The sequence below is a fragment of the Pterocles gutturalis genome, unplaced genomic scaffold (genome assembly GCF_000699245.1).
Source record: "Pterocles gutturalis isolate BGI_N339 unplaced genomic scaffold, ASM69924v1 scaffold47753, whole genome shotgun sequence".
NCBI classification, from domain to species: Eukaryota; Metazoa; Chordata; class Aves; order Pterocliformes; family Pteroclidae; genus Pterocles; species Pterocles gutturalis.
In genome coordinates, this window is record NW_010122233.1 from 1 (window position 1) to 21,911 (window position 21,911).

The window sequence follows — 21,911 nt, forward strand, 5'->3', positions numbered from 1 at the left end:
ATAATGTATATAAAATATTATATGAATCTATATATAGTGTGTATATATAGTTTTACTGCTATTCACTGAATAGAATTCAGAACTTCACATTTATTATGTTTCAGCATTTCCAGATAAGACTTATTATATGTTTGAAAATTTCTGTCTACTTGTCTACAGCTCTCCAGATAGCCCTGTAGCTCCGAGTTGGGAGGAAGGGATCATGAAAAGAGACAAGCTAGCTTCTCAGTTTTTTCTTCAACTGAGGGTCTTGTATCAAGAATTGCCTGACTTCAACTTGTTATCGGGACTTGCAAATTGACTGGCCCCTTGGCCTACAACTGAAACTTAGTGATGTTATTCATACACATAAAGCAACAAAACTCTGAAAACACCCAGATGACAGATTTGCTGATGGAGAATTCTTACATTGTTCTTTTTCAGAACTGAACTGCATGAACCACAAAGTGGTTTGCCAGTCAGTTCTCCGCCTCATCATGCTTCAATGAAAGACAAAATAAACTCTATGCAAGGTGTGCTAAGATACATACTTTACACCCATCTCTTTTCCCAGACATTAGTCCAGCACAAAACATCCTAGCTGTGATAATCCCATATGTAGAATGACATAATGTTTGGTCAATAATTTCTACCTCTGCTTTCTGAAGAATTGCTGAACCTTCAGCATCTGGAAAACAAGTTGAGAGAACGGTGATTCAACAGAGCTTAGCATTTTATTAATTTATTGAAAGGCAAAAAAGAAGTCCTCAGAAAGTATGCACAGATACTTTTGACCTCCACATTATTCCAGATTCTAAACAACTATCTGCAACAACACAGAAAACCTCTTAAGTATCAGGCATTTCTGTAATGTGATATTGATACTTTGGCCACACTAGATACAATGGCCTAACCACTCGGGTCAGCCAAAAACCTTTTTCTAACACATTTGCAAAATCTCTCAAGATTTCTTAATTTGTTCTCTCTTTATTTTTAAAATAAAACAGGATTTTACAAAGACATTCGGATCATCAAAAGACAGATTTGCAATCAGGATGGTGTCTCTGAAGGGGCTGGATCCAAAATTAAAAGTATGAGTCAGAGTCACAGAATGCAAATTACTCTTTTGGCAGCATAAAGAACTTGGACATATCTCAAATTTGGCCCTCTCTGTCTGAAATTTTGCTAAAATACCATTTTCTGTAAAATACATACTTCTGGGAAAACAGTATTAAATTGAGTTATCCCCTCCTTTCAATACAACAGAATAATATCACCTTTGATCCTCTCAAAATCTGGATATAGCCACAGAAACTTCATCAACATATTCAGACATGCAAGTGCTGATTTACATAATGAAACTTTGTTTCAGACTTTCATAAAACTGCTATGTAATGAAGTATACTTTAAAAAACACTTAAAAGACTGATTTGGCAATCATATTGTATGAAACAATGAAGGGAAAAGAGGGGAACAGGGAAAAGAAATCCCATTTTTTTCTTTTTGAGGCATCACATTTATCTTTCATATAATCAGCTTTTAAATTTAATGGGTGACTAACCAGTAGGCCAAACAGAGACACTGCACCACACCGCACGTCTGTACCACCACATAACGTGGTCACACTTGATTCTCAATCTTACATTCTCTCACAGCTGTTTATAGAGAGGTTAAATGTAATTTGACAGGTGGTAACTCCGGCTGCGAACATCAAGTCACAATGCTGGAGGTTAACTATTCATTGCTGCCTTGCAACATGCATTTGCCCCTCCTGCTTTCCTCCAAAAGTGATGGGGCAGCCAGGACAGCATGGTGCCAGCAACCCTGAGAGGGCAGGTGAGGCCCAGCCAGGACAGCCCTGCATGCACAGACAAACCATCTGGGCCAGACCTGTGATGGCAGACCAGGGGCTTGGCGTGGTGACAGTTACACAATTTAGACCGAGGGAAGCCATCACATCTACGGTTGGTTACACTGGAAGGGCTTTAGGAAAGCACCTGCAAGAGGGGCAGAAAGTACCAGTGTTCACATCAGGGAAGACGCAGCTCAGGACAAGGTGGTGGGAGGGCCAGGCCTACCCCTGCCCCACCCTCACAGGGACAGCCATTTTTTCAATGGGGTGGCCATTTTGTCAAGCTGCACTCTGAGGAAGGAGCTGGCACCTCACAGTGGGATCAGTGCCACAGGGCTGTTCAGCCTACAGAGGCTGACTTTGCTGCTTGCCACAGGAGGCTGAAGCTGCTAAGGGTCCATTTAGGCATGCTAATACACCTCCAAGAGTTAACAAAGGGGAAAACCAATACTGTATTATGTTGGAGTACGTGTAGCTGCCTGCAAGTCATAGTTACCAACACAAGCACACAGGACTTCCAGATCCACAGGACGGGCAACCAATTTTCCTGAGTATACAAAGGTGTGTGCACACAGCAACCTACTTCCATAGGACAATAAATTTAAAACATGGTGATTTTCTGCGCACCTCAGCCATGCAATGAAAGCAGGTGTCCTGCACACACACCCACGGCTGTGAAGGCTGCTGTTCACCTGGGAACAAAATTAGCTCAACTGAAGCTATAAAACTCACCCGCTTCCTGCTTTTGGCCCCAACCTGTTATCCAGCACTTGTCACCACTGCGGACTTTGTGCGAAAAGGGAGGCACACAGATCGGCTGGATGACATGGCTCATTGTGTCTGGCCATGGCTTGCTCAGCTGCAGCAGCGCAATGTCGTAGTCATAGTTCCTGCTGTTGTAGTACTCGTGGACAATGATCCGTCTCACTGCAGATACAAACTTTGCACGGCCTTGTGTTTGCATCCCCAAGTGAGCATGCCATGCTCTGGGATCAGCCAGCCTGGTTGGGAGCAAACAAGCAAGCCATCTCTTCAAAAAGTACCCCAAGGCAGCCCCCAGCAGCAAGGCGGGCAAAAGACAAGGGCACATCCCACCTCAGTGCAGTTCAAACTCCAGAAGCTAAAGATTTTGGGGGATGCTAGAAAGGCTTGGGACGAAGTTAGGGGGAAGACTGCTTACTTGCTGCCTTGAAAGCAGTGAGCTGCAGACACAAGCCATTCTTTTGATATAACTGATGCCCCACAGTAAGCAGCTCCCACAAAATGGAGGCTGACCTGCCAGGGCCATTCGCCTTCTTCAGTGCTCATACCGCCGACAATCCGAAAGATGGGATTGCTGCTCTTGCTGCTGCCACAACCTGCAAGGAATATTTCAGGTTATAATCGCCATTCTCGAGTGCTTTCTTTTCATGAAGAGTGCTTCCCACACAGGGCATGAAAGAAATTTTGAAATCTACTTGCTTGCCCTGCTTGAACCAGAAAATTTCTCTATTTGGCTATTCTATTCCAGAAACAAGAGATAACTCCATAAAAAAAAAAAGGCACTGGCTTGGGAAATACAGGTTTCTTTTCCAGCTTAGGTGCAGAAATTTGCCTCTAAGTATTTCTTGTCTCAGAAACGTCAGAGGATCCATTGATTTAATAGGTGTCAAAATTAACGTATAAAAATAGACAATCCCTCATCTCTTTTTAACACTGTCAGCTCTGATCTGAAAGGAGTCCATCAGGAGGAAAGGAAGTTCAGCATTATCAGGACACTTATTTATTACCAAAACAGTGGGAATGACACAAGAAAAATGTTTATAGCAGCAGCCACATATGCTGAGTTTGGTCATTTCTTACTTCAGAAACCAGGCAGTCCCATCATTAATTTGCATGGAAACAACTAAGAAGTAATTACTTAGCACAAAAAGATGCACACTGTAATTTGAAAACCAAGGGAGGAAGATCCCTCTGTAGAGCTTCATGCTGATCCCTAGTGCATGCACACAAAGCCTTGGCAAGTTTCAGTCCCACACTCCCATACATAGATGTCAACACTTCTGCACACTTTCCAACACTCAAAGAGTCCAAAGCAGCATTAATGTTTCCAAACACAAATAGGCATATAGCTAGTTTTTTAAGGTGTCCTACTGGATCCAAGGCAGGTGCTGGCAGATTTGATATACAGGTAACATGCCTGAAACAGCTGAGGGCCAGACAAAATACCTGAGAGTAAACAGTTTAAGCAACCAATCCTAACCCCACTTTACAGCAAAACAAACAGAAATGCTTGTACAGAGGTTATGTTAGGAAGATTTAAGACCAGAAACTAGCTTGATACTATGAAATATTGGGGTCTTCACCATCCAGAAGAGATAGAGAAGTAGAAAATTTTGGTTTTATCTCATTGCAGCTGCATCACTCCAGAAGTCCAAATACAGTCTGATTCCAACACGAGTACCTGATACTGCTGCAGGCAACAAAAATGTTGCCTCACCAGCTAGCCAAGTTTACTCTGCAATTAACCCTGGTTCTCTGCTCTTTAACATAGCTACAATAAGCATTATAGCTGACTAAGGCTTCCCATAAGAGTAAGCTCACCCTCCCATAAGAATTTAGGAGATTCTGCAACCAGACCTGAAGTAAACTGATAGTTGATCATTACCCTGCTGTCACTGAGACTATGCAATAAAAACTCAATACCCACCGCATGAGTTGTTTCCACTCCAAAACAGGAAGAAATAAAAGCCTTTATTGTGAAAAAAGGTTCAAAGTTCAAAGAGACAGACATTTGAGAGGAACTTACTGCAGCTGCTTTCATCGCTTCCATCAGTACAGTCCACTATTCCATCACACTTTGCATTTTGTTTCCTAATGCAAATGTTATTTCTGCACTTAAATGTATGGTTGGTGCAAGGAATACCTGAAATAGTTGTGGAGGAAAGAAAAAAAAAAAACCAAACAGACTATTGGATCAGCTTAATGCGAAGACATGTCTGCACAGAGTTTGATTGATAAATGTATTAATAGATAGCAGGGAACATAGCAAAAGAGCATGTTGGCTGGGATGGCTTAAATCAATCTCTAAATAGAATAAACTATTCAAGTAGAATTTCATTGATACAAAGGCTTGCATCAAGTTGTCTGAGTTTTTGAACAAGGATTTCCTCCCATCCTTTCCCATAGCACTGAAGAACATGGATATATCCAATCTCTAACATTCTGTGATTCTGTGATAGCAGCAAAAACTTAGCTGTTGAGCAAGTTTTAGGCTAGGAAGAAAAAACATCCAGTACTCAGGAAAGAAGCCCTCCTTTATATTTCAGTATTAAATATAAATTGAAAGATAGTAGTGAAAGCAGTCTTACTAATTGTATTCAGTTCAGCTGCAACCCCAACCTTAACATTTTCCTATTTCCCTGTGGACCAAAGTAAATGAGGCTACTCAAACTCAACAACTTTTCTTGTCAATACACAGTAGTATCCTGTAACCATTTACACAGACTTTCTTGTCAAGCTGGTCAAAAAACATTACTTTTTTTTTTTTTAAAGATTACTTGCAGCACTTTCCAGTTGTGCTCACTTTCATATGCCATGGTGTCCATTTATTCTAAGTAGTTAAAGAAATGGCTGACTCAAAATTTTAATGTGCCTAATGCTAAATTTATAGCTTCCACAGCATTTTAAACACATTAACCTTATAAACCTTAAAACTGCTCCAGATAAACTATTGTTTTTATAGTTATTTCACAGATGGTAAAACAGATCCAGGAAATAATTTGCACAGATTATGCTTTAAAGAGATAAAATCTGGGATTCAAGCTTTAAATCCCCAGATCCCCATCCTGCACCCAGAGTACTTAATTCTGCCAATATTTTGCTGAACCAAAGGTTCATGAGCTCATTAAAAAGAAACAGTGTAAAATCAATAACAGCTTGTTTATAAGCATATCAGAAAACTGAACAGAATTATATAGCCTGAGTTAGATTTGATAGTGCCTCTTAACTCTTTGAATATACCATCCAGTATTCAAGTCAGGATAGACTAGATGATAGAAGAGAGAAAAAATTAATCAGCAGAGCAGCCTTACTGTGGTTGCAGTTCTGCTCATCTTTTCCATTTTCACAGTCACTTATTCCATTGCAGGCAAGCAGATTATCCTGTATTGCGAAGCTGGAGTTACAGTTCCACTCAGGGACAACTTTAAAAACATAAGTCAAATCAGCTACAGAAGCATGTTTGCAATGCTAACACTACCTTTCTGACTGTGCCCGGGTACCGCATTCATAGCTTCACTGCACTGTAAAAGGATGAGTATGAGTGTCACATTATTCATGGAGAAAATAAAGCAAAAAGAAGTGACATGTCCCAATTCACACATTGCCCTAAGTGGAATGGCCCAAGTTGTAGCCCTCTTTCACCATGGATATTTATTATCACTCTCATCCACGCTATGCACCACAATTTGTCATTCCCCTATGAAAATAAAATAACTAGTCTCAAAAGAGAATAAAATTTTATAATTCCCAGCATTTATCACAGAAGGAAAAACTAAAATATAGCCTATTACAGATATTTTTGCACATCTAACTTTCTTCCTCATGCGTTCCAGTGCCATAACTTCTTCTTTCTTGCTAATTAACTATGAACTAAGCACTCAAGAGACTGGCTGATATTCTGTACCTGGAGATACAAAGAAAGCTAGAAACATCTTTTTTTTATCCTCCCTAAAAAAAGATTTCACTTTGTTTCATCTGCCTTTAAGGCAAGAGAACACATTCATTGGGTTTTCCAGTCAAGATCTCTAGTAAGTGAATACATACCACAAAAGAGTTCATCACTTTCATCGAAGCAGTTGTTTATTCCATCACAGCGCTGTATCTGCTGGATGCACAAGCCAGTAGAACACTTGAAATGTCCAGGTGGACATGCTGGAGGTGAGAAGAGGGGGGGGGGGGGGAAAAAAACAAAAAACCACCAACACCTTCTTAGAAGTTTCCTTTTCCCAAGTATTGACAGCTCATTTCAATTTACAGTCACTGAACTGTTCCAATGAATTATAAAGTTGATTTAAATTTAATAGTCTGCATGAATTGCCAGCACTTCAATTGAGTTCAGATGTTGAAAACGAACGGGATGTAAAAAAGAAGAAAAAGTCTCTAAAGTTCCAATTCATCTGTTACTGCAATATGTACTGCAGGGTTTACACTAGGACTGAACTAAATCAGCCAGTGTTTTATGGTGCAGCACAACGCAGCTTAGAACGTCATCTTCTTTTAAAGGACAGCCTCACTTTCAATAACCAAAATTTGCAGCACTTTGCAACTTCAGTTAGTAACTTGTATTGAGGTGACTTATGAACTACATAAATATTTGCCTTTAAAAATAAAATCAATAAGTTACCATCTTTTTACATACTCCACAGATATGTAATGCATAAAATTGTTCTAATATGACAAGTAAGACTAGAATCCACTGATTCTCTACTACTTTAACAACTCTTTGACATTGAACTGATAGCAACACTGGAATCGGGTTGGTTATCTGGTGCTCTCTGTTCATTACCTGGAAGTCTTTGTAGCAACAGAAAAATTGCAAACAAAACCTTGGGAATTAAATCAAACAGGAACAGGAGACTTCAGATCACTGCAGTGTGGCCATAGCCACGCAGGAAGCTTTAAGGACTGTGCAGAAGAGATCAGACTGTGTGCCTACAGGAAACCAGAGCATGCTGCACACGGCCACAAACCTTAGCTGCATAGCCTTGACGGGGCAGAAAAGGCTCTTTGTTTGAAAGTCACCTGACTTAGTAAGATTAGAAAAGAAAATAAACCAAAACCCAACAGAGAATTTCCTGCTTAAACCTAATTAAGTCCTGCTGGACCTGAAAAAACACTGCTCCGCAGGTCTGAAATGCAAAGATGGGTTGAAAAATATAAAATCCATCTTACGCTGGCTGATGTTATAGCTGCCGTACTCCACCAGAAGTGGCCTCTCTGACACCTTCGAACTGCACTGAAGCTCAATGTTGACAGCAGAACTTGAGATGTGGAAGATTGTTTGGTGATCAACATAGTAACCGCAGTACCTAAAATGGTCAATGGAGTTCTAGAGCAGCCCTCACATCAAAATTGCTTTACATACAATTTAAATGTCAACATTGCTTAAATCCAGCAATACAGTCAACTGCCATACTTTAATTAAAAACCAAAATCTGAAACAGTACCCAAATTCCCTAGAATGTTGGTCCTGCTCCTTCAAGCAGAATGTTTTGCCAGAAAGTATAGAGGAGCAGAGATGTAACAAATAAATTTACCAAGACAAACATGTATACTTTTGTCACCACTTCTGCTATCTGTTTTCAAAAGACTTGGATTTTTGGGAAGCCTTAAGTAGGTTTGGTTGGAGGGGAAATGTCAGCAGAGTGGAGAGAAATCAGGTGCCCTGATTTTGAGGATTGCTCTTAAAGAAGAGTGCAGAAAGCATTGGGTTAAAATTGGTCCAACTACTTCAGAGGCAGAGTGGAACAGATTTAGGGAAACTGAAACTATTTCTAAGTAGTCACCCTACCTTCATCCACCATTAACATTCTGGAATTTTACCTCTGAAATTCATGTCTTCAAAAAACTAGTCTAGATGAGGAAAAAAAAAAAATCCCTTGGGTATGCATCCACTTTAAGCTGCCATTTGGGCAAAGCGCTTCCTTAGACTTCTGCCTATGTGCCATTTAACTCATAGAAACCTAAAAATGCTCCCTGAGACCAGGAAACATTTAGTGCATACATTGCTAATGCATATCTGTTGCACCTTTCATCAAAGCTGCCAAAGGTGTTGCAACTGGCATTTAGGTGTTACTCTAGCTGGAAAAACCCCAAAACAAATGAACAAGCATTTCATATGTTTCCATATGTGCTTTTTTTCACCCTATGAAAATGAAACATCCTTTTAACAGATCTGGGAAATTCTGTTCCAGCAATGTGAAAACTAAATGAACAAAGCAACTAAAAAAATAGATGCCTCTGATACATCCTGAAAACAGATGGAAGGAAGAAGAAAAAAAAAAAATAATAATTTTACAGCTTTCTACTATAGTAAAGTTAACTGTCAAAAAAAACCCCAAAACTATCGGGGCAAAGAGTGAAGACTTCCTGCTACAGGAAGTCTTATTCTCACTCATTTTGGTGGCTCTGTCATCAATGTTCCCAACCTAAAACAGCCTGCCAAAGTGCATAGCAAAATCACACCTAACCATCTGATTCCCCTCAATTAGCTCACAGCCATTGTCTACATTTCTCCTTCTGTCAATGACTTAGACAACTTACCTCCAACAAATCTTAACACCATGTAAAAAAATTTGCAGACTGCAGTGACCACTTCTCAGCCAAATAAAACCACCTCATCTCGCCAGAACCAGAGGAAGCTCCTGCCCATCTGTGGAAGAGCTAAGATAGCTACATCAAAGAAGCTATCTCCTGTAGACAGTGAGAAATGCCATATCCTTGTGGGGTTTGTAAGACGGAGCTACAGATTCTTGGGAGCCTTCTAACTGGTGTTTCACTAGACATTTCTCCAGTTCAAGGGAAAATGAAGGTTTCAAGGCATCATCTGTAACTCAGTGCCATTGTTACAGAGAAAAAACAATTCAGGGGAACCTGTCCCATATGTTGAAGCAGGGAGTGGGATACCTTTTCAGGGGATGAGTAGATACAAGCATCCTGTAGCAGAGACAATGGGATGTTGCACCAACAGCTTTAAAAAAAAAAAAAAAAAAAAAAAAAAAACACAACACTGGCAACCTCTTTGTTCACATAAGCCTCTAGCGGTCTGCTCATAGAGACTCAATATTTCTGCCTGTGAGAATTTCAGCAAAATCAGTTCATCAGCTGTAACTCCTCTGTCTAGGCAGAGGAACATTTGCATGTCTACTGGAAAAAAGATGAGGAAGAACTGCATGGTTGCATTCAGTCTACCTGGTAGATAAAATTGTCCCTAGAGGTTTGAAGGAAAGATAACTGCACCATCTTGATGGTAGCAGTCTTTGTTTACCAAGAACAGTCTCCTGAAGCTTCTGAATCTTTTTCACCTGTGGTAGCAGAATATGCATGCTACAAGCTGCAACTGCAGGAAGCTGAAAAGGTGAGGGTCACCCCTCCATTTCATTAACCTTTAAAATATCAAAATGTTTCATTCTTTAAGTGATATTTGTTTTCCATGGAAAGTACACATAGAACAGAAAGTCACAGAGGTTCAAAAGCCTTATTTTCAGTGAAAAGGGCACTTTCAAAGGAAAACTTCTCATGGTCTACTTAAATCATCAGCAATTTGCAGTAGAAGTCAGGAGCATGTGTTCTTGTGCAGTACTTCAAAAGTAAGCCCGAGTGCATTTCTAAGGGTCATACTCTGTCATTTGATTCTGTGGAATGTATAATTGGTAGGTTTATTTAAAAGTTGCTTTAATATAGACAATCCTTACTGTGAGGGTGGTGAGACATTGGAAGAGGTTCCCCAAAGAAGCTGTGGATGCCCCACCCCTGGAGGTGTTCGAGGCCAAGTTGGATGAGGCTTTGAGCAACCTGGTCTAGTGGAGGGTGTCCCTGCCCATGGCAGGGGGGTTGGAACTCTATAATCTTTCATGTCCCTTCCAATCCAAACCATTCTTTAATGCTATGATCATTGATTTTTTCCTCCAGATTTTGCCTTTGAGTCTAAGATCTCAAATCTTTCCAATTGTGTCATAAGAAGAATACCAAAAAGCCCCACAAACACATCAAATGCTGTTTGTTTTGATTGGTGTTTTTATGTGCTCATCTAGTCCAGCAACCAATTCCCATCAAGGCACAATTTCAGGAGCTTCAGACAAAAAGAATTTTCTCTGAGTACAATACGGAATCAAAGAATAGAAAAAGTTTTCTCTCCTCTCTGTAATTCTTTTAGCTACACTCTTAAAAGCCTGACTGACTTGGCTTAGTTTCAGTAGTGAGTTCAGAAATTCAGTTTCAAGTCTGACCTTATTGAGGTTTCTATTTGAACAAAGTTTAAAAAAAAAAATAAATTAAAAAATTCCCAACATCCTAAATCTAACCTTGCCTCATCATCCAGTGACTGAAAGAGTACTAAAAAAAAAAAAAAAGAAGAAAAATTTTGGATGGACAGTGCCCATAGGAAAGCAGCAGTATTTCAATAAAAAACAGCAGCTATAGTTTAATAAAGAACACTTAAGAAATACAGTGGTACCTTAGCAGCCAGTCTGTGCTGTTTCTCTTTCAAGAGCCAGTGACTGGAATGCAGAAGCAGTTACTCTTCTATTCCAAATAATCTCATTGTAATAGGTTTCACTGAGAAGTTAATTAGGTTCAGTGTCCTCATGAGCAATCATAGAAGTAAGTTACACTTAAAAGGGTTTTAACAGACTCTGTTCAATGATCCCAGAAAACCCGGAATTATTTTAGAGTTCACAGGTCATCCACCTTCACACAACTCTTCCCATTTCTTTCTCTCCAGAGAGCACCAAAGGACCCTGTCTTCATCTTTCTGGTATTTTTCAATTGAATTTTTTTTTTCTATGCATACATATTTTACAAAGATTCAATTACATCATCAGCCGAAGTGAGAGAATGGTAAGAGACACCACTGAAGTATCCCTGTCTTTGCAGAAACTGAGTGAGCTGCAGCAGTGATGAGAAGGTTTAATTTGGTAATGTTAGTTTAATAACCCTGCAGAAGTACTTACATGTGTTCATTAATCTTCCACCATCCTCGCTCACAGCCTTTAATATTCTTCTCACTAATGGTATAGTTATGAAACTTCAGAGCTATACCAAAGCTCTTCTGTGGAGTCTGTTGTGAGCAAGAAAGACAGTGCAAGAAGTCTTCTTTTTCCTTTTGTGGACATAATACATGAAAATCTTTAGACTTATCTCAGCAATTAACAGTGCTTGGCAATGCCACGCTCTGGGAGCTGTGCTGACTTCACCAGCTCAACAGCCAGCACTTGAGACACCTGCCGGCTATTCAGTGTTGAGTAAAAGCAAAGGTTGGCAAAGCCCCACCACAGCTGCAGGCTTTCTCTCCATCTAGCCAACAGTCCTTTCATCTTCAAAAAGCCCCTAGCCATAGAAAGCAGCTTTTGTATCAAGATCAAAGCACTCAAACACAGCCAAATTTGCTCATGTAGGGACACACAGCAACAGTGGATTGTTAGCTGAGATACTGCACTGAATACCTGTGTCACCCTAGAAATGATAGGAGTTACTTCTACTACAATATTGTAGTCTTCTGCTAGCACCTGCTCAGCCAAGCATTCTTTAGCATTTTACAAAGGATTTTTAAGCCCAGTAGTATCATGAAGGTTCATAATTAGTTAGAAATTCCTTTATTAAAAGGAATAGAACCTTTTTGCAAGAACAAGACAATATTCCTTTAAAAACAGGGGCCAGTATAGGACAAGCTGAGAGAGTTGGAGTTGTTCAGCCTGGAGAAGAGAATGCTCCAGGGAGACCTTCTAGCAGCCTTCCAGTACTTCAAGGGGGCCTACAGGAGAGATGGGGAGGGACTCTTCATCAGGGAGTGTAGTGATAGGATGAGGGGTAATGGTTTTAAGCTGAAAGAGGGCAGATTTAGATTAGATATTAGGAAGAAATTTCTTCCTGTGAGGGTGGTGAGACACTGGAACATGATGTCCAGAGAAGTTGTGGATGCTCCATTCAAGGCCAGGCTGGATGAGGCTTTGAGCAACCTGGTCTAGTGGGAGGTGTCCCTGCCCATGGCAGGGGGGTTGGAACTAGATGATCTTTAAGGTCCTTTCCAACCCAAACCATTCTATGATTCTGTGAAGAATCCAGAAAAATTCAATTTATTAGGCATAACAAAATAGGCTGAGAAGAAATATCAGAGAAGTGGCAGTAATAACTAGGTTAGAGGAGACTTTTGTACACTATTTTTTCCAAATTTTTGGGAATGGGAAGAGGAGAATTAAAACCAGTAAAGTCTTATATTCTCTGTCATGAAACAATCTTTCAAGCTAAACATCAATACTTACCTCAGCTCTTCCCCTTTATAATAGGACAGTTTAGGAACTATGTTCTTCTCATTAAGAATAAATGCACAGGAAAAAACCAAAATGAAACAAAAACAAAACAAAAAAACACAACACAGAAAACCTGAGCACAGCTAGCTATTCACCTGTGTAAATTTCTGCCACATCTGTAAGAATGCAGATTACTCCCTACAAAATTGTTTCTGCTATACCTACAGGTTCTAAGTGCCCAAAACATGCAACAGTGCCTAAGAGAGAAAGAGACTGATCTTACCTGGAAGTTCCACACACAAAGACATTTTGGAGGATAATAGCTTGGGTAATAGGGACTTGTGATTCTCCCTTCATAGCCAATTTTCTCTTTTGTCACTATTGCTTTTCCACACCCTACAGAAGAGGCAGAAGTTGGTAATCCATAATACATTTCCAGCAAAATTGTTCAGTGGACTAAGCATCCCAATCTGTCAGAAGTCTTCCAACTGCAAAACAGGTAGCTCAAGATTTATATTTATCTGGGTTCAAGTTGCAATAAGATACCCTTCCCAGGGATGCAGATAGACAAGTGATGTAAAAATTGAGGAATGCTTGCTGGCCTCTGCAGGACCAGGAGAAAACATTGTGAAGTTTTATATCAGTTATTTCACTGTTCTGCAAAATTTCTGGTGAATTGTGTTGCACATCAATACATCCACACTGCAATAGTACATGAGGAACTCTAGTCTTAAAATGCAGCAAGTTAGAAGAGGAATGGACAGCCTGCTTAATACGATCAACCTTCTGGAAGCCAAAGCTTCCTTGTATGACTGCTCAATGGATTTAGAGAATTCATAAAAAAGAAACACACACACACAAAAAAAAAAAAAAAAACACCACAGCCTCCCCCCAAAAGAAAGAGAAAACCCATTCCTGAGTTTAAGCCAAACCAACAGGAAAAAAAAAAAAAAAAACAAAAAAAAAACACCAAAAAAACCACCAGCCCTAAATTTAGAATTAATTATATCAGAGTATTCATCATATGCTTTTGTGGTGGTATTTTAATGCTTAATTACTCTCACCAAGGAAAGTATGCAGCATCATTTTAAGCAGCCTGAATTTCCTTGCATTGGATTAGACTTTTCTTCTTGTGCCACCAGAATGATGTTCCTTGTACTATTTGTGATTATGGTCTAACCACCTCTTAAAGCTTAAAGCAATAAAAAGCAGATGATTAACTTGAAGCACAAACATAACCGATTCCTTTGTGTTAATGAGGTGGCAGAGACCAACATAAAATGTAGACAGAGCTACTGAAGTTTTCTTTTCAGAAGGTAGTTTTCGGTCCTGAACTCCTTCCACCTTTAACATCACCACTGAGTTCCAAACCAGGAGAGAGGCCAGAGTAGTGCTACGCCTGGAATAACAACTCCATCTACTGGCACGCCGCAGTCCTGACCAGCCGAATTCAGTCCGTGCTGGTTTCAGCCTTCTACCTTGTATTTTACATAAAGCCAGCTAATCTTCATAGGTTAAGCTAGTCAATAGGAAGGCAGACACTTAGTAATGCAAAGGAGGTGAAGGAGAGAAACAGGCACGTATAAAAAAAGAAACTGAGATGCAGATTTGCAAGGAGTCATTTATCCATAGTCAGGAACCTGACAACCACTTTGGGCTCTTAGAAACAATACAGTAAACACATTTCCAAACACAGAACAAACTTACTTTCTTGTGTAATGACCTCAAAATAGCCATGAAATTCCTTCAGTTCCTTTATTTGTGCTGCCTTAAACATGACCAGCATGAGATTATTTGTGGATACAACTGACACCAATGAATCAGCTGGTTCACAAGCTCTGAAGGGGAAGAAAGAAGAGTACATACCTAAAGAATTGGTAAAAAAACAAAAAAACAAACAAAAAAACCAAAAAAAAACCACAACACATTGCTCTCATTCCCTGCATAAATTTTCTACTGCTACAAAGCTTGCCTCCTTCAAAGCCTAGTAAAAACTCCATGCTCTTAAACACAAAAGTACCTGTTACAAGGCCAGGTAGAAACCCCATGTTGGAAAGTCATTTCTTACAAAAAGAAATAAATTGCAAACTTGAGAAGAAAGAGGAATGGTTAGCTCTAGGAGTTAATACTGACTTTCAGCCTTCACTCCAAGCAAAAATTAATGAAACCAGTGGTAAAGAAGGCTTGAATAAAGAGAACATTTATTTTATCAACAGATTTAGTCTGGGGTTGGGGAATGGGAAAGACAAGCAAGTTATTCCTTGAGTCAGAAATTGAGAACCTGAGCCAATCAGCTAGCCTCAATAAAAAAAATTTTAAAAAATTACTTTCCATATGCTTTGCCTAGCAGACATCCTCAGACCTCTACAGATACTAACAAGTAAGTGAACACCATCTACTGTTTTATAAGTAGTCAGTGAGTGATTCAGATTACTAGAGGACAGCTCTCTAACAGGACTGAAAAGCCAGTGCTCTTTTTTGCAGCTTATACACACACTGGCAGGCCAGAGAAAAGGTTTCCAGGGGTCAAAACACTGAGCTCCATCTAAGTGATGGAGGTGCTGTCTTCACCCTTGGGTCTGACCAGGAATTTCAACCAACCAATCCCCAAGCAAGCATGCTGGATCATTAAAGAGAGAGAGAAAAAAAAAAAAAAAAAAAAGTCATAGCCCACAACCCTCAACCCGTCAGAGCTTTTAACTCTAGATTTTAACAACCCTCTGAGCTACCCAAAAATAGAGGAGCTAAAAAAAAGGGCTGAACTGGTGAGTAACGGTAAGCATCCAAAGAATCACAAGACTTAGTTTTAGAACTTCAGTCTTCATATGAAGAGCACAAATCTTCATGTGGAAGAAGAGTTTGATTAGGGGAGGAAATTTGGACAGTTTTATTTTAGTTAGCATCTGTTTCCTGACAAGAAACAGAAAATTCCACCCAGTAATATGCAAACTTCTCATAGTTCTGTATCTAGGTGAAGATGCACTCCAGTTGAAGAATAAAGAAGAATTTGAAGAATATTTTACTGTTTCTTTTATTAGCAAAATATATTTTTCCACTTATGCAAGGAAAAAAAATATTTTTCCAAGTGTTATGTGCATAATGCATTAAAATCAGAGTATTTTTAACAAAACAAACCAAAACCCACCAAAAATGCAGACAATAAATCTACAGAAAAACAACCTCAACTGATTGTCAACAAATTCTCAATGAAAATTTATACTCACCGGTATAGTATCTTATGTTTGATTGGCATCAAAGAGTCATAAATGGTTAGCGAGTCAGTGATGCAGTTATCTGCTTCAATCTGAAGGGATACTATTGAAAGACGAATAAGATGGCCCACTGATGCAGTCAGCTTAAAATAGCAGATCATTCCCCCTGAGGTAGCATGGATATCCAGAGGAAAGCGCTCATATAGACGATCAGCATACAGATCATACATACAACCTGTTCCTGTGGAAATGTCACATTTTCAACACTGGACACACTCCTATTAAATCCACATAGTGTAAAAAAACAAAACAAAAACAACCAAGCAAAGAAAAAAACCCTAAAAATTGTTTTAAACTAAGGCAACATATGAAAGCATATCTAAATGTGAAAACAAAGTAGGCTGTGCCACTCACTGTTTTCATCTTATTTACCAGTCTGTGGTCAAGGAAAAGTCTATTAAGAAAACTACAGAGCATGGCAAACAGTGCTGTAAGTAAGTCCTTGCACTGTATTTGCACTAAAGCACCGCCATTTTGTACAACAGATATTTGCAGTTAACAAAGCTCTGTGGAGCCCCCAGAGGATAAATTACTTCAATAATTTTTTTTACTAGGAAATGTTCATCTACTGTCAAGGCATAAATCAACTGCTTGCCCTTACAGGTATTAGGATATTTATAATAAACAAAATAAAAACAAAATAAAAATCCAGCTACATGTTTGTATTACTCTGGGTTTTTTAGACTATTGCTGGATCCTCAACGTTTTATTGTGAAATGAGCTGTAAGTGCTACCACTAAATTCAGATTCACCTATACCTTCAGATTAGAAGGAATGCTAGGACTTTTACTGTTCAACATCCTGCCCAAAGTGGGGCCAAAATGAATTCAGACCAGGACTTTGTCCTGTCAAGTCTGTAAAACTTTTACAGCATTAGAAGTCACTGTCAGAAATGGAAGTACTGTGAAATATAAATTATACAACCTAGCCTACGCAACACATCTATTAAAAACCAAAAAAGCCAGAAAATATTGTGTCATAATTTAGATAAGAATAGCCAGAAAATTACCCTACTCACATCCAAATTTGCAATTAAGCTGAAAAGATTATGACTTGCAAGTCAAATACATTGAGGTCTTTACTTCAATATTGCAGCTCACAGTCAGCAAAAAGCTTGGGGATTTTTTTGTTTGTTTGTTTGGTCATATCTAAAAAGCTTAACATAGCTTTTTGAAAGGTGAGAAGGAGGAAAAATGCAAATTAGGGAGACTAAGATCCAAAGTAAATATTTGCATTAATTTCTGCCTATTAAAAAGGCAAGTCTCTGAAATAGTTACTATTGTGGACCACCAATTAGAGCACTGTGAAAGTTTGCTATCAATTGTTGACTCAGATTAAATGTTGGCCTTTTAACCAGTAGTTAATCGAGACAGGAAGTGGCAGGCTTTGTCTGACTTCCACTTCTAATTTGCAACTTTGAAACTAATGTTATGAATGTTTATGAGTACGTAAGGGTCACATACTGTTCAGTCGAAATATAGTTATAACTATTTAAAGCTTTGGCTGAGCCATTGTACTTCCTTCTTGTTCTTATCTCTTCCCAATAACGTTCTTTTACAATAATAGTTATTTGTGCTTATTTACTCACCCCTAACAAAGCCAGCTTTGATTGTAATCTTTAGAATTATGTGACTACCTGTATTTCTACTAAGTAGTTAATAATGTGAGGAGCTCACTGCTGGTTAAGAGCATGGTGCAGAGATTTCAGAGCTGGCTCTAGAACTATAAAGAATGCAAGCATATCAGTTTGAAACCAAAGCTGGACACAGTCTCTACCCAAACAGACCCTGCATAACCAGATACCACGGCAATGCAAGTCACTTGCATCAGCTGAATCTCTACAAGTCCCTTCTCCAACACATTCTTCAATAAATCTTCACTCCAGTGCTGTGCCTGCAGTAATAACTAGGTGCATCTTCATGCCAAACTAACTCCATTGCTCTCAAAATACAACCAGGTGACACAGCTTCCTTGTATGCAGCTTAAGATGTTTTAAGCTCTGCACTATGTTCTGTAGTCCTATGCAGACATACATAAGGTACTCCAATAAATTAAATTGCACCAGTGTAAGACTTTCTCAACTCCTGTGGCAATCCATGTTGTTGCTGCCCTGCAATTTCATTGCATACCAACACTACACTTCTCATAGTACCAGTTGCCACCTGTGTTTGACTACACTGTAAGTCTCTGAAAGACATCTAGAATATGGCAGGTCATCCTTCTCCCTTTGTGTGAAAGATACAATTAAGTCCTAAAAAAACCTTAGAATCAATATTTGGTTTGCATTGTTTTTATTTTCCTCTCCTTGAGGAAATGCATTCTGGAATAAATTTAAATGTAAGATCTGACTGTACTAATTCCTCTGCCTTGCAACATTGAACTGGGAGATAAAATTGCTACACAAGTAAGCACCAATGCCCAAAATTCTTTTATATAATTAAAATGCACGTAAGGAGATGTGACAAAGGTTGCTACACTCTGCAGTTTAAGTCAGGAAAGGTTTTAAGCAAATGAACACTGTATCAAACTTGACTTAATTTTTGAGAAATTGTGGGCTGATATCAATCTAAGCATTGCAAACCATGGCCCAGGGTCTGTGACCCAAAGTCCACCTGTAGACAGCAGTACTAGAAGACTTTGACTTGGCTGCACTGACAAAAGCAATTGTTGAATTCTGAGAATGTATGCAATTTAAAACCTTCCAGGATAACAGACGTGGAAATCACAGACAGAAATGTAATTTGTTGAAATAATACAATTTAATGCCTCAGAAAAGACAAATACAGACATGGAATGGTATAAAGCCCTTAAAAACCTCAAAGAGCATAACTTCACAAGATGAAAGGTAAGCCTGTGTCAAGGAACAAGGGAAGCCAACACATCTCTACCTGACTGCAAACTGGTGGCCCAACAGAGACTTATCAGGTGTCTGCATCAAAGGTGATAAACAGACGACTGATTAGCCTAGTTGCACATTTTTTCTGTTTAAGTCCTCTACAGGCTAGTGAACACAGACCAACTGTACTTATAAGCTTGTTGTAAAGTCTCTGCACACTGACAACCCTACTGGGAGGTTTACAACATGAAACCAGGCAGGTATATAAGTAGTGTCTCCCATACCTCTGAACTGCTTGAACTAATTTCTGTTAGGGAATTCATTCAAAATAAAAACTCATCATTAACCTTGAAGAAAAGGGAGTAAAGGAGGGTAAAGAATGAACAAAAACGTTGCTATTGTTTATCTCAAAAGGCAATGAATACATTTGAATTCAGTACTGCCCAGTTTAGAAAAGCTTACTCTTCTCTTCAACACACAGAGTGTACAGCAAATAACTAACTGACTGGTTTTATTTCCTACCATACCACCAGGTACATCAAAAAATTTACCAGTCAGAGTAAAGGCAGATAGTTTCTGTTATTTGTTGCATGCAAGACTCTTCGTCACTCTTACAGCAACTCAGGACATAAATGCCAAGGCTGAATTTAACCTTCTTAAATCAACACTGAACAGTATATTTGAGTCTAAAAAATTAACTAAAAGCTTTGTTCTCCACCTCTCCTCTACCAAGAAGCTGCCAAAATGGTGAATTACCTGTTCCTGTTGTTGACCAATAATCTGACCGAAGACCTGCTGCACAGAAAAACAGTTGTGTGAGTCTTCTCACTTGCCCAAAATCCAGAACTCAGGGTTTGATTCAATCACACTTTTTAAATCATAACACCAAACACACAGGACAAAACAGCAATCTCAACAAGGGAGGTTGCCTAAGCCCCCCTTCCTTTCTACAAATTCTGCAAGTATCTTTGGAGGTATCATGTCCCCAGACATCTTAGCACCTGAGGCAAGAAGAGACTGCATGCCAATTAAGCAGTCTAATTTAACTGAAGGACTAAGACAAAGGTATCCAGGAGGTCATTTTCTCTCTCTTGGACACAGCCTTTCTGAGCTTTCAGTTGGACAGAGTTGTTCAAATGAAGCTTGATCTGTCCTTTGTTCATAGGGTTGAAAATCATACAACATTTTTTAGCTAATTACATCAAACAGATACTTGAATCCTAAATTGCTAATTTCTTCCCTAGACAGAAATGGCACAGGAATTGTTTGACGAATGGGCAGCTTTATAATCCATTTCTTAATCTCTACTAAAGGGGTTACAAGAACCTCATTTTCAATGGAGGTGGTAAAGTTTGACCTATGCAGAAAACTTAGCCCTTCATACTTTTATACTTTTAAAGTCACAGACTAACCCCAATCTGATTTTAGCTTAAGCTGACTTAAGCAGTCAGGCTTAGCTCCTGAATTTGAAGGTAAGCACTCCAAGTAAAGGAAATTTTGCAATCCATGTTCACAGGGATACTTTGTACCTTGATTTGACCTCAAATCTGGTTTTGATTTTCTTTTTTTTTTTCCTAAGAAGCTAAAGATGCTAGATAAAGATTTTGGTTTATTTATAAATTTGCTACTCCAAGAGAAAAACGTTTGCTTAATTAAGTGTTTCCTCAAGGATACGCGTATGTGTTAATACTAACCACTCAGCACAATGGAGTCCATGTCGACCGCAAGGCCCTGAAGGCTTCCCACTGAGGTCCGGTTAATGACACTTGTCTGAATGGAATCCTTTAAAATGGCAGCCACACAATCCTCACACAGCGCTTGGCCTTTCGCCTGTGGTACCACAAATATGATCCAGAAATGAATAAGGAGGCCTCCATTGTTGTTGTTACTGAAATAAAAGGATCCTACAGATTACCATCATGTTGAAAGTTTTCTGAACTAGACTCTCAGCACAAGCTTCTGAAGTACAAATCTAGATGACTATGGCTTATTTCCATCTTGCCTTGTTGCTTTGATACACTGAATGTATTTTCTCTCCCAAAAAATAAAAAAAAAAAGCCCAAAATGCCAAAACACACTCCTCACACACTGTTGGGGAACTTCACTAGGCTAACTTCATGAGGGCTGTTGACTCTTGAGATCTATGGAAATCATCATATCTACCTGAATTAGAGCTAGATTATCTCCTAAAGATCATTAAATTGGAATAACTAATCCTCTAGCATTAATTGTGTTCATAATATTAGAGTAAATATACTTTACTGCAGTATAGAGATTTTCCCCTTCTGTAAGTAGAAAACATTTTTACACCAATAGCATAACTTATAAAATATGTGCAACCTCATCAAAAATACAGAGTTGTGCTCTAACACATGTTTGAGTTGTTAAACTTCTGTGTTAACTATTGGCCAATATCACCAAGCCTGTTTAGGGGCATTATTTCTCTTTACCTTATATTACACTGGCAGACAAGGAACTGCTTATATGACCCTAGTTTGCCCTTATTTTGTGAAATTGATTGGTACGGGCTATACATGCATTTTGCTATCAGTATAAGTGCAAAGCAAAGAGATTAAATGATAACCACCAAAAACAGTTTTTTCTTCTGAGGACATTACATTATATACTACCCAGCAGAAATAAATCAACCATAGTTTTACCTGACTTCTGAAACTGCGGACTGCTTATAAAACTTGGAGAAAGAGGAGGTTGTGTAGACCAAGTTCATCTGAAAGAAAAAGTATTAAGCCAATGAAGATTTAAAATTTCTGAAAATCAGCCGTACCCAGAGATGTTATACGCCCAGGCTTTCCTAGGAACATCCTCTTTTCCACCAGGAATATGCAATATGCACACATTTCCAGAAGCATATCAGCCAAGCTAGGCAGAGCAGCAGACATTAACATATCAGCTCTGCAGTGCAACCATAACAAGTCCAATATTCCCAAGAAACATCAAATCCT

The 21,911-nt window shown here is 39.0% G+C and overlaps 1 protein-coding gene across 1 annotated transcript; it reads right to left on the minus strand.

The window, feature by feature from the left end:
• Nucleotides 1-530: 530 nt before the first annotated feature.
• Nucleotides 531-21,676, minus strand: TMPRSS7 (transmembrane protease, serine 7; the record flags this gene model as incomplete). Its single annotated transcript, XM_010077455.1, has 14 exons — nucleotides 531-667; nucleotides 2,564-2,832; nucleotides 3,012-3,189; nucleotides 4,620-4,736; nucleotides 5,905-6,015; nucleotides 6,638-6,745; nucleotides 7,766-7,902; nucleotides 11,545-11,651; nucleotides 13,124-13,236; nucleotides 14,548-14,678; nucleotides 16,065-16,293; nucleotides 19,705-19,743; nucleotides 20,643-20,836; nucleotides 21,609-21,676. Coding segments are annotated over 14 exons (1,938 nt in total), but the record flags the coding sequence as incomplete, so codon positions are not given.
• Nucleotides 21,677-21,911: the final 235 nt, after the last annotated feature.